The sequence below is a fragment of the Phymastichus coffea genome, unplaced genomic scaffold (genome assembly GCF_024137745.1).
Source record: "Phymastichus coffea isolate CEN01 unplaced genomic scaffold, Cenicafe_Pcof_1.1 PCOF00172, whole genome shotgun sequence".
Taxonomy (NCBI): domain Eukaryota; kingdom Metazoa; phylum Arthropoda; class Insecta; order Hymenoptera; family Eulophidae; genus Phymastichus; species Phymastichus coffea.
In genome coordinates this window covers 206,117-218,081 of record NW_026706983.1, presented here as the reverse complement: position 1 = coordinate 218,081, position 11,965 = coordinate 206,117, and the positions used below count along the sequence as shown (strand labels likewise).

The 11,965-nt window shown below is 35.9% G+C and overlaps 4 protein-coding genes across 4 annotated transcripts; 2 read left to right on the top strand and 2 right to left on the bottom strand.

Moving 5' to 3' along the window:
* Positions 1-70: 70 nt before the first annotated feature.
* On the top strand, positions 71-2,139 carry LOC131673313 (palmitoyltransferase ZDHHC16A). Its single transcript, XM_058951217.1, has 7 exons — positions 71-130; positions 254-531; positions 594-735; positions 800-1,109; positions 1,190-1,380; positions 1,459-1,769; positions 1,845-2,139. The coding sequence occupies exons 2-7, from the start codon at positions 458-460 to the stop codon at positions 1,936-1,938; spliced, it is 1,122 nt and encodes a 373-aa protein (XP_058807200.1). The 5' UTR covers positions 71-130; positions 254-457; the 3' UTR covers positions 1,939-2,139.
* Positions 2,140-3,322: 1,183 nt separating this feature from the next.
* Positions 3,323-6,634, top strand: LOC131673312 (cellular tumor antigen p53). The gene is made up of 3 exons (XM_058951216.1): positions 3,323-3,551; positions 4,849-5,137; positions 5,219-6,634. The coding sequence occupies exons 1-3, from the start codon at positions 3,472-3,474 to the stop codon at positions 5,996-5,998; spliced, it is 1,149 nt and encodes a 382-aa protein (XP_058807199.1). The 5' UTR covers positions 3,323-3,471; the 3' UTR covers positions 5,999-6,634.
* A 36-nt stretch (positions 6,635-6,670) lies between these two features.
* On the bottom strand, positions 6,671-8,544 carry LOC131673328 (uncharacterized). The gene is made up of 6 exons (XM_058951231.1): positions 8,348-8,544; positions 8,092-8,275; positions 7,712-8,035; positions 7,286-7,651; positions 6,984-7,217; positions 6,671-6,913 (listed from the first exon to the last, which is right to left on the bottom strand). The coding sequence occupies exons 1-6, from the start codon at positions 8,542-8,544 to the stop codon at positions 6,671-6,673; spliced, it is 1,548 nt and encodes a 515-aa protein (XP_058807214.1).
* Positions 8,545-9,238: 694 nt separating this feature from the next.
* Positions 9,239-11,947, bottom strand: LOC131673303 (oxysterol-binding protein-related protein 11). The gene is made up of 2 exons (XM_058951204.1): positions 11,446-11,947; positions 9,239-11,129 (listed from the first exon to the last, which is right to left on the bottom strand). Exons 1-2 carry the CDS (start codon positions 11,678-11,680, stop codon positions 10,753-10,755), a joined length of 612 nt encoding a protein of 203 aa, XP_058807187.1. The 5' UTR covers positions 11,681-11,947; the 3' UTR covers positions 9,239-10,752.
* Positions 11,948-11,965: the final 18 nt, after the last annotated feature.

Here is an 11,965-nt window from a genome sequence, read left to right as displayed (position 1 = left end):
GTTACCGAGCGCGATCTTGCACCTCGTGCGTTGATTGAATAGAAAATTTGGTACATATATAGAGCGCTGTGGGGAAGTAAATATAACCTTAAGACAACATCACACAATCTTAAGATTATACGATCGATAGGTTGTTTATTAGTTTTTTATCCCTTATTCAACAATGAACAGCAATAATATTATAATATAAGAATATTATCGCAAGTTCTCGAAAAGTAAAGGCATTTGTAAAAATATCAATTTTTTGTTATAGGAACTGTGAAAGAAGATAGAATGGGTTTTATCTTTTATTTTTCGAACTGTTTATACAAGAGATAGTAACTTTTACATAATATTTTTATCCCGTAAACAATGTCTTGACACAAGTTAAATGAACTGTCAAAATCATCCACATTGATTTGGAGATGAAATGGACAGATTGGTTGTACTCTAGTCATTTTAGAAACATCTATAATTTATGAAGATACAGTATTATGTGAATATAATGGCAAAAATTCATTGGACTGTGATAAAACAACCATCATTCCAATGGTAAGAAAACAAATGTACATTTATAATCTTGTTATTCACTATAAACTGTATAACTGTTATAGGCTCAAGCAATATTGGTTTCGTACAAAGATTACCTTTAAATCCTTATTTTACAACCATTATTTGAATTGGAGTTATGTTTGTGACACATTATTGGAGCCTATTTTATGGTTTGTTGAAAATTTCACTGCCTATCTTGGTCCAGTAAGTATCTGAGTTATTATAATGTTATGTCTCTGTTCCTATATTTTTTGATAATTTTTCATAGGTTTTCGTAGTGATGGTTTCCATATTGACAGCTCTAATGGTATACATAGCATATTACATAGGCTTTCCTTGGTGGTGGGAAAGGAGTCCATTGTTTACAATTGTGCTAGTAATCATTGGAAATTGGCTTTTAATAAATATTTGCTTCCATTATTACATGGGAATAAATGTTCCTGCAGGCTATCCACCAAATGGAGGTTTAATCCCTGAGGCTGTTAGTATTTGTAAGAAATGTATTAAACCAAAGCCACCAAGAACACATCACTGTTCCATATGCAATAAATGTGTCTTGAAAATGGACCATCACTGTCGTATGTAAAAATTTAATTGACCTAATACTATATTTCTAATGTAGATAATGTCTAAAACATTTTCAATGGTTTAAATATAGCTTGGTTAAATAATTGTGTTGGCCACTACAACCATAGGTACTTTTTTCAATATATGGCTTTCACAGTGGCTGGAGTGATTTTTATTATAATATTTGGAGTACAGATAGCCTATGAAGAATTTTTTCTGTCTCCAGATCCAGACATTGAAGGTCATCCTGTACGCATCAACAATTCAGAAATTATACCAATGGTAATTATAGCATTTTCAATTTTTACAGTTTAGTTTAATCTATAAATAAGTTATAATAAATATAATTTTCGATTGCAGTCTGAATCATTGGAACACCTGACTCAAGAAGAAAAACAAGAAATAGCTAGACAGGCAGCTGAAACAAGAGAAATTGAATATAGGAGAAAACTAATTGTTTTAGCAGCTTTTATTGTAGTCGCAACGGTTGCAGCTTTAGGTGGTTTAACATGGTGGCATGCTGGCTTGATTACTAGAGGAGAGACAAGCATTGAAGGACGTATCAATGCAACTTTAGATAAAAAGTATAAAACACAAGGAAAGAAGTATCGAAATCCTTATAACTTTGGTAAAAAAGAAAATTGGAAGATATTTTTAGGACTCAAGGACAGGTAATAAACAGAAATATTTATCACAAAGAGAATATATAACTGAATTATCCTCAATAGAAATTTTGTTTGTCTTAGAAATTGGTGGTACATATTATTCCCTTCAACTCATGGACCATATGGAGAAGGTCTTGTGTGGGAAACTGCTGATGAAAATGATAAAATATCTTGATTAATGTACGTGTAAAAAGAAATTGTAAATATTATCAACTTCAAAGAAGTTTTAAATATCAATATCAAATGAAAAAAAAGAAATATTTTTACAATGTCTGCATTGTAAATTTAGATAAGATTTCTAAAATTTACGACGACAATAGTATTATGAAAAACGATATATTATATTGTTAAGCTACATATAATAAATAAAGGCACTGTTTTGGAATAATAAACTGTTTTCAATTTTGTTAAGAAATTAGCGTTTGTTAGCGTACTTCTCGCATTTTTTTGTTTTTTTCTTATTACATTATTTGAAACGTACAACAATAAATTTACTTAATAGCAATAGTTTTCTACAGCCAAAGTGTTATATTAGTATTAGTTTCTCCAAATTTAATATTCTGAAAATGAGTTTCCGTTTTCCGCACACCTCTAATTTTATAATGTAAAAAAAATATGATTTCCTCCATTTTATTCTATTCTCTTTTTTTCTCTTTCAGTCAGATTTTAAGATAATACTACTATAATTTCATAGATGGTAAACAAATCATAGATTCGTACTAATTATTCTAATGTAATTTTAAAATTGAACCTCTTATTTTTTTAAAACGATTTGTAAACGGCAGATTTCTATTCTTGCAGATTATTATCCGTGTTAATTATTTATATATTGAATTATTGATGACTACTGAAATATTCGCAAGGTAATCTAATGTGTAGTGAGGGTTCAGGAAAGGAGTCCTATAGCTATATAATATAAATAATCCGAAGTATACGAAAAATCAAAATTTCTCTTTTTTAGCATCTATATATATAAATGCACATATTTACACATATATAATGGATACACACACACACATATTATATAGGAGAAAAAATATAAGGAGAGAAGAAATTCCTATTTGGTAACACTGATCTTTTTTGTATCAGTCAGTTTTGTAATAAAAACTTGTTTAGAAAATTTTAACTTTAAAGTCCTAACTAAAGAGTAAAAAAGCTATTAAATTTGATTAATAAACAAGTAATGATTTTGATAAATTAAGAACTGAAAATAACACTACTCATTTTTCTGCAGAATTATTTAGTAGCTACTGTAACAAATGAAGGCTGAAAAAATTATCATCAAATAATACACTAAATTATAAGTATATAAAAGCTAATCTAAAAAATGAGTAATTGTAATTAAAGTCAAAAACTAATTTTTTCTAAAAAAAGAATTTCCTTAAATATAAAGAATACGTTTTTATGTATTTATAAATAAATACATATTTTATTTAAAGAAAATTCAAATAAACATATCGAATCGATCATTTCCCGCGCAAAGGTAAAATCGATTATCACATCACCACCCCACCCCCCTCCTCACAACCCACCGGTACAATCAGTGGCGCGAGCGCGAGGGAGGACGACACAAGAAAAAAAGAAAGTAACGTACGTTTCGGCGGCAACAGGAGCATAGATCGCAAAACAGCGGCGCGTCGCCTTTTACAAGGTGGCGAATCCATTGATTGTGGTGTCCTATCTGTTGTCCTGTGATTCTATAACAACAATGTTGACCAACAGTCAAGAAGAGCAACTCCTTCATGAATTGGCTATGGATAGTAACATGAAAGAGATCTCCAACCATTTGTAAGTACCTTATTTATAACCTAAACGCATGCCGCGAATCAAGGACCTTGCGTTAGCCCTTTATGTGGATTTATTAGTATAAGCAAAGTGCACTGGCTATTTTTCTTAACGTAATACCGGGAGGTAACATGCATTTCAATTGTTTTTAAGTTAGAAAGTAAAGAAATAGACGCTTTCTTTGTCTACAGGACCGGCCGTTGTAACGAATTCTTTTTAAAACGACAACCGTTATTTATGGGGAATTGGTTGTATACATAATGGCATATTTATAATGTTTATTGCATAATGCGACTGAGCCAGTGGTTTGATACCGTATGTTTATTCAATTCGCAAATTTGTAGAAATTTCACTTTCTATGGAGATTCTAGTTTTTGTGATTCGACATAATATACTGTCTTACGTCATAGTTTGTATTCTTTGTCTCCCTATTCCTTTTGTTGGATATGTATTTCAACATTTTTTAAATAAATTGAGCCGTTTTCGATAACCGGTCAAACGTTACCTAGAGTTGAAGAAACGTCGAGTTTATTTTTCAACAATTTCATCGCGAATTCTGCCAACTACGCTTTGTTTCTTAGAACGACAGTTTTTAAACCATTCTATTTTGTTTTCACGTCTTTTTTACCGAAAAGGTGTTTTGTTACTGTAACCTTGTTACAGTCATTCCAGTATTATTATTGTTATTTTTATTATTATTTGTAAAAAAACTCGTCTAGTGAAGTAAAACTACATGTATCTTTTTTTTTTTTTCCTTTCCATTTGGCATTGTACATAACCACATAAGACTCGAAATAAGGGAATTCGGTGGTGTATGAATCCTTTGGTTAAAATTGGGCATCATAGTCGTGTGCGAAACTGCGCATTTTTTTAAACTCAGCCTGTGCACGTTGCGACTTGTCAAAACAATCAAAAGGGCCGACCTACCCCACGCAAGTGTATGTGACTGTGTGCGTTCTGCTCAGTATAGTACATGTGTCTGCTCGCGCTTCTTTAAAAAACCGGTTTTGCACGCTGCTTATTGAAGGTTTTTCTAAGGTACTATTGATCGTTTAATATTTATTCTATACTCATAAATTTAGCTGTGATAAATTACTCTCAATTACTTTATTTGCAAAATCTAAGAAAATAATTTTATTAAGCATATGAATTATTATACTTCATTGACAAATTATTTATAATGTTGTATTACTTTCTATTAATTTTTGTAGTTAAATCTATTGGTTAATTGATAAGAAAGACAAGATAGCAATGAATAGCTTGTTATGATATTGTACTAACTTGTTAATTAATATTTCAGAGAATTGGACCCTTATTCATCATTTTCAAACTTGGAGTTTGCCCAAAATTCTTTCTTGCAATCATACGATGAACAGGACGCATCGCTTCCTGTAGACAGTAAAATGTCGCTTCAACAGCAGCTCGTTTTAGTTGAGCAACCGCAGCAACCGCAGCAACAATACTTGCATCAATCACAGTACGTTATACCACAACAGCTTCCTACACCTATCCACGCTAAAGAAGAGTTTGCAGGAGACTACAATTTTCAACTCATCTTGAACGATCAAAATCTAAACAAACATTGGGTGGTAAGTATAAGGATTATTATTATTCTTAAACAATGATATTTTTTATTGTATGCTGAGGAAATTTTCCTGTTTCTGTTGCAGTACTCTCAAAAGCTTCAGAAAGTATTTATCCACATGGAGGAAGTGCTGCCATTACAGTTCTCGTGGGCACCACCTCAAGATGGATTATGGGTTAGAGCGACTATGGTCTACAAATTAGATCAACACAGATCTCAACCTGTTATTAGGTGCCCTAATCATATGGCACCAGATAATAATTCTAATAGGAATATAAATCCACTGCAAGTTAAGCATGTAATTAGATGCACACACAGTGCATCTACATACGAAGAGGCCGCAAATGGGCATTTGTCTGTTTTAACACCACTGGGAATTCCTGAAGCGGGAGTCTCCTATGTGCCTATGGATTTCACGTTTTATTGTAAAAACAGTTGCACGTCCGGTATGAATCGTCGGCCAACCGAACTGATTTTTACTCTAGAATCCCAGCAAAATCAGATCCTTGGAAGGAGAAAGCTTGAGTTAAGGGTTTGCAGTTGCCCAAAAAGAGACAAAGAGAAGGAGGAAGGAGAAACAAGTTCTCGTGATGCAACAGTTTCAGTTGGATCAGGAAGTAAGAAAAGAAAAATGGTAAACGTGCCTGGTGCTCCACCACCAGGAAAGAAGTTATTGACGGAAAATAGTAAAGAGAACAGCAAGGTGTTTCGTCTTGATTTAAAAATTGTTGGTCGTGATAATTATAACTCAATTCTTAAATACGCGCATGACTGTATGGCAGGATCGGCCTACAGATCTAACAATCATGACTTATACAAACCGTATATGGATGATGTTCTAAAAAAATTTATTAATTCAGGATAATACGTATTATTTGTTTTGTAAGAGGGCGCAAAATATTGAGTGATTGATTTTTTTATCATATAATGACTTTGGCTACATTTTTACAATTTAATTATTTTCTAGATTTTATAGTTTTTTGCTTTGCATGTCTTAAGTTTATGGAAAATGTTGATAGCTCAGGAGTATCAACGCATTATTTACAAACAAATTAGATATAAATTTTGTTCTTTTTACAATAAAAAAAAAAAAGAAATGATAAACATTCTATGAAATATCTTTAATTAATTTTAAAAAATTTTTTATCTCTAATGTAAATGTTTACGAAAATACCAGTGACAGTACAAACTCAATGTATTGCACCCTCATTCTTAAAGTTGTGTACATTATACTTTTTTTTATTATCTAAACATAAAAAGAAAAAAGTTTATATAAATTTAACTTTAGCTATTCTAATAGCTATTACTTAATTAATTACTTTAGCTATTCCAATAGCTAAGCACTGGAATAATAATTGTTCTTTATTATTGTACTGTGTATCTATTTAAGATTATTGAACGTTTGAAGAAATGATCTCTACGTGCCAATCAAAATATAAGTGCCTTTAAATGTTTAAGAGACCAAATTGTTGTACTGCCTACGTAATGAAAATAAAGTTTTATTACCGTCCTTTAGAAAAAAAGAAAATTACATCGCTTATATTTTTACGCAACCCTCGGCAACTAACTCGATCAACGATATTGTCACATGTTTCCCAGTAAAGTTCGGCGGTATCGTCGCGACGTTATGCTGTTCCAACTCGCAAGTTTCTCTCAAACTCGCAACTTCTTTCCTTAAATGTAATTCCACGCCATCGTCGGACGTAGCTTGCAATAGCCATTCCCAACTTGTACCACAGTTAGCATGTGCGTTCGACATCCAAACTTTGTCGTCTTCATTCTGAAAAAGACGAAAGTTCCAATTAGACTTTCTGTCTTGACAGAAAAAAAAAGGCAGTCGTGTCGCGTACCTGAAGCAAAAAAATTTCGTCTTTCTCGTGCAAGACGTAGGTAGCCTCCACGCCAAATGGAAGAGGAAATGGCAGGACAATCTTTTTCCGGTAAAAGTGTATCAATGGACCATTGTGCTGCTGGGACAGGTGTGCCATGAGGGTGTTACAGTTGAGCAACTCCCTGCAGCTTCTCAGAGGACAGTAGACCCGTGAGTTGGTCATTGATTCGGTGGATCCTCCCCAAACTGGTGTCTACATTGTCACCGTTTGTCAGCATTGTCCTTTCGTTACGCAAATGCTAAGATATTGTGCGTTGCTACCTGCGGTACGCTGAGCAGCGAGCCCGAATCGGCGGCCCCTTGTTCTCTCAATTCGGTGTACGAACCCGTGTCGGGCGTTTCGTTACCTTTGTGCAGCTCACCGGTACTAGCCGACTTTCGACGGTCGTAAAGTCGAAGCAGCCATCTACGACCGTAAAGCAAATTACCGTCCATACTCGTGATTGCGGCCGTCGGCAAACTCTCCGTGGACACGTTTCGATCGTCCAGTCTGCTGCTGCAGGCACCGCCGGCGCTCGACGACAGAATTTTGGAGAACAGGTGCTTGGCTTTCGACGGCGAGATCGGGCTCTTGTGCTTCTTAGGCTGCGGCGACGGGCCGAAGATGCTGTCGTGTAGGGAGCGAGACTGCAAGACATTCAATGAACTCGGACGGTTCGAGAGGAGAGCCAGGACTGGGCAACTCACCGCTCCAGCCGTTTCGTCGCCGTTGTCCTCGCAGCTCCTGGCAATAACGCTTGGCGGCGGCGGGTCGAGCAACGCTTCGGTGAGCGCGCGATGGGATTTGTCAGCGAGAAGACAGCGGCCTTGACCGAGACGCACGCGACATACGGGACAGCGTTCGGTCTTCAAACGACAGCCGAAGCACAACAGGTGCCCGTGCACGCACTGGGAGACAGGCGGTGCTGCGCTCTCGAGGCAAACCGGGCACTCGAGCGCTTTCACCACTCCCGAGACGGCCTTGACGAGCTTGCGAGCTACTTCCGGCAGCGGACCTTCGAGGAGCGTTCCCTGCGATTTTTCCAAGCTGACTCTTTGCGGATAGGCGCAAAGCAGCGCGCACTTACGTCGCGATCGTCGCGCAAGTCGTTGGCCTCGATGTCGTCCTCGGCGCCTCTGCGCGGACCTCTCGACGGTCGTCTCCAGACGCTCAGGCTCACGCGGTCGGCCTTGCCGATCAGGTAGGCGATGTCTTTCATCTCCAGGCCCAACACGTCGCGACCGTCGACCTCCAGCAAACAATCGCCCGGCCTGCGGAGGTGTCAGTCGTTCGTCCGATCAAGAGCAGTCGGCGGCGCCCGGCGAACTAAACGTTTCGAGTACCTGAGCCCCGAGGCGTGGGCGCTGCTCGCACTCTCCACCGAGCTGATCCAAGGGTACGGGTCCCACTTGGAGCGCACCAGATGGAAGCCGTGAGACTTGCTGCCGGTGGACGAGCGCCAGTTCCCGCTGTCCAACACGACCTCCTCGCGGCCGATCGAGATCATCGGCGCGTGGCAGCTCCAGCACTCGTCGCTCATTTTGCCCTCGTCGACCGATCGCCGGTGCGAGCGCGCGAAAACTGTGCGCGAGAGCCCGTCGCAGCGAGCGGCCGAAAGTCCTCGTGAGGCGCGAGAGAGAAGGAAAAAAGCCTTCACCTACTTATACCATTTGCTCTTGGCAGTGTGGAGGACCCGCCGGCGTAATTTCGGAGCGAGTCATTCTCGGGCTTCGACGTGAATTTCTATCAAGACTCGAGGGTCGACGCGAGATCCATGAGAGATCAGTTAAACGGCCACGAGTGGAATAGAAATATTTTTACTCGTGCTTCCAACTCAATTAAATGCGCTTCCAAAATACAATCACGTTCTTGTTAGTCTTCTTTACTCTTACTTAATGCACTTGATTTCTCTTGCCTTCGACAATTTACTTGGTCGTAAAGCGTTAACTATTCGAGTGAACGTTCTTTTTTACGGGGAATTCATACAGCGTATGCTCGCGATCCTTTAAAAATCACGACGCGTGTTACGTTTATAGTGGAAGCAAACCTTGTGTCTATTTCGGAAATAAGTAAAAATCACAAAGTAAAATGTTTGATGAAGGCATTCTTCAAACATGAAATATTGAATGTCATTGTCGTAAAGTCAAATATTTACTTTTGAAATCAACTCGTAGTTGGGTTATTTCCTAATAAATAACTAAATTTAGTGTTTAAAGTTTCAACGGTCAATTTTTATTTACGATTTTTTTTTAATGTCCATTTACATAAAAAATACTATCTACATTATTACGAACTGATGAACACTCTTTCTACATTAATAGGTGTTCTCAGTTATTATTTATATACAGTATAAATAAAGATTCTTAATGCCCACCAATTAAGTTAACAAAAAAAGCTAAGCTAAATTAAACTTTATATTAATATACAGTAAAAACAAAATATTGTCTCATTTATCATTACAACATAGACAATTAAATGTACTATTTTTTTGGAAGGCAAAGATTTTGGATTATTCACTTTTTGTCATTTAGTGATATGTAAGAAGTATTTCTTTGCACCCAAATAAACTCATAAAGAATACTATGAAAATTAGTTTGTACTTCATCTTCACTCTTACTCAAGTTTTCAAGACTATAATAGATGTTCAATTATTACGGAGTAAAAAATTAAATGGCAAATGTGTGTATTTGAAAATAAGCAATATCTTAACAAGCTAGTCATGGTATATAGTTTCTTTTATCGAGAACCAGTTTCGATTCAACAATTTCAACACTACATACTTGAAAGACTTATAATTGAAAAGGCAAGTATTCACAACTATTATTGTGTCATCTTTATATCCTCTGAAGAAAGCAAAAAAAATAAAGAAACAATCTCTCTAGGAATTTATTTTACCTTTACCTGCAATTGTAATGCAAGATAAACTAAGATGAAATGTATTTCAGATTTTTCACTATAGATTTGAAAATAAATCCGCAAGTAATGTACAAGTAAACATTTGTCAAATACTATGCCTGTTATAGCACCACCAGGAATGTTTGTAAGTTGACAAAATTCTAAGTTAAAAGCATCAAAATAGTAATAAATTTTAAATATATTATGTACACTTTTGCTCATAAAAAATATAAGTATTATAATATAAGATTAATATATTTTATACCTGGCAAGCTGGTATAATTTTTTTTTACAATTATATCTCTTTCTTGCTTGCATATTAGTTATATGTAGCAATTAGGAATTTCATGGCTGTGCAGTATAAGTGCACAAGTCTAATTTTATTAATGTTTGTGGCAAAAATGTTCACCAGGTAGTTATGATACTTTGTACATTATTCAATTGTGTAATTAAGCTTTTATAGAATATTAAGACATAGAGAGAAAAATTGTAGTGTATATAACTTTAAATTTACTGTTTAGAATACATTTTTTTGGCAAGTCTCAATTCAGCATGTATATACAATGTAAGCTAACCATGCTCTTGCACTACACAGCCAGATCCAACTCAAGTTAAAGATATACTTATGTGTATAATCTCTAATCACAAGGCAACTATACTTGCAGTCTCTGCACATAGAATTCAACACGTATTATTAAAGGAGGCAGCCAATCACCAAAAATTTATCAACAATACCTATGTAATGCACTCTCACATCAACTCATTTGGGTTTCTTAGCAAGAACACACTTCCACCAGAGACCGCCGTTGATTTTGGGTCTGACTCCCCTGGTTTTGGCTTCCTCTAGCGCACGCTACTGGTACAGGATGTTCAAACATTGATTCAGGGTATAGACTGTTGCGTAAGCTGTGGCCTTAAGAACCAATAAATCCGGGTCTAAATTCAAACTTGACATCTCAATGCTCTGAGCCAGGGATAGGCTCTGTTTCTCAGCCTTGTTTAGCTGTTCACGGCAATTGGCGAACGCGTCTAAAACTTCCAGTTTCACTACTGGATTGCCACTGCTGCTGCTGCTACTAGATGGTCTTAAGGATGCTGAATGCTCTCGTGGTCGTAACGGTGGATGACTACTTGCAATGGCTCTGGTATACATTTCTGTTACGGCGCGTAACTTGTCTACCCATTCTTGACGAGCTCGCGCATCTGTGGCTCTTAGTTTAAACATGTCACCTGAAAAATTAATAATTTTGGTAATTAAAATTTTCAAGCGTCTTGTAGAATAATTTTTGTGATTTATTATGTTACGAAGAAGCAGTGGCATATAATAAAAATGAATTTAATATATATAAAATAAAATATTTATATATAAGTAAGTACCTAAAATTAGCACTTGATATTACACCATTAATTTCATATACAAATCTAATCAATGAATATTCTAAATAATATCAACAATTAATTAATCAAAGTTTAATAAATTAATATTAAATCAAATCATAGTTAGGGTAAATTTTTTGAGACTGTAATGACTATCAACAAAATTTACCTGTGGCAGAATTGACAATGAAGGTATTGGAATCCTCATCACTAGGTGCAATGACTGCCCCAGCCAGATAAATAGAACACCTTGGTTTTTGGTTTTTCTCAGATTCGCTGAGAAAATAGTGCAGTTCACCAGTTTCAGGATTTAGTATGAACCATCGATACTGCCATCCTTTCATAGCATTAGTATACTTGTAAAGTAACCCCTCATAGGGGTATCTGTTTTGTTGAACGCTCATTTCTATTTCGTCAGAGTAGTTTTTTCTTTTTTCAAGTCATAAACAACTTTGGCAACAATAATTTCTCATCCTCACTTTCAACTTATAAGCTGTTTGGTTATGGATTTACTTTTCTCAGTGTGGTAATATATGGTGAATGCTATTTACAATGCATTATGAACAAGTGCACCAATATCTCTTGAAAGTTAATCAGAATGTGTACTACTTATCAACTTTGAAGAAAGAATTTTTATTAAGAACTAGTTAAAAAATAATTGCTGAAATTATTGAAAACATCTTTACTGT

What these genes read in the sequence shown, in the direction of transcription:
- LOC131673313 (XM_058951217.1), top strand. Translation starts at nt 458, where the DNA reads ATGAAGATACAGTATTATGTGAATATAATGGCAAAAATTCATTGGACT. An exon ending in GAAAATGGACCATCACTGTC is followed by an intron (nt 1,110 to 1,189) that starts GTATGTAAAAAT and finishes GTTTAAATATAG; the next exon opens with CTTGGTTAAATAATTGTGTT. An exon ending in TTTTTAGGACTCAAGGACAG is followed by an intron (nt 1,770 to 1,844) that starts GTAATAAACAGA and finishes TGTTTGTCTTAG; the next exon opens with AAATTGGTGGTACATATTAT.
- LOC131673312 (XM_058951216.1), top strand. Translation starts at nt 3,472, where the DNA reads ATGTTGACCAACAGTCAAGAAGAGCAACTCCTTCATGAATTGGCTATG. An exon ending in AAAGAGATCTCCAACCATTT is followed by an intron (nt 3,552 to 4,848) that starts GTAAGTACCTTA and finishes TTAATATTTCAG; the next exon opens with AGAATTGGACCCTTATTCAT. An exon ending in ATCTAAACAAACATTGGGTG is followed by an intron (nt 5,138 to 5,218) that starts GTAAGTATAAGG and finishes TTTCTGTTGCAG; the next exon opens with TACTCTCAAAAGCTTCAGAA.
- LOC131673328 (XM_058951231.1), bottom strand. Translation starts at nt 8,544, where the DNA reads ATGAGCGACGAGTGCTGGAGCTGCCACGCGCCGATGATCTCGATCGGC. An exon ending in GCGACGAAACGGCTGGAGCG is followed by an intron (nt 7,652 to 7,711) that starts GTGAGTTGCCCA and finishes AATGTCTTGCAG; the next exon opens with TCTCGCTCCCTACACGACAG. An exon ending in CGCTGCTCAGCGTACCGCAG is followed by an intron (nt 7,218 to 7,285) that starts GTAGCAACGCAC and finishes GTGACAATGTAG; the next exon opens with ACACCAGTTTGGGGAGGATC.
- LOC131673303 (XM_058951204.1), bottom strand. Translation starts at nt 11,680, where the DNA reads ATGAGCGTTCAACAAAACAGATACCCCTATGAGGGGTTACTTTACAAG. An exon ending in CATTGTCAATTCTGCCACAG is followed by an intron (nt 11,130 to 11,445) that starts GTAAATTTTGTT and finishes TTAATTTTTCAG; the next exon opens with GTGACATGTTTAAACTAAGA.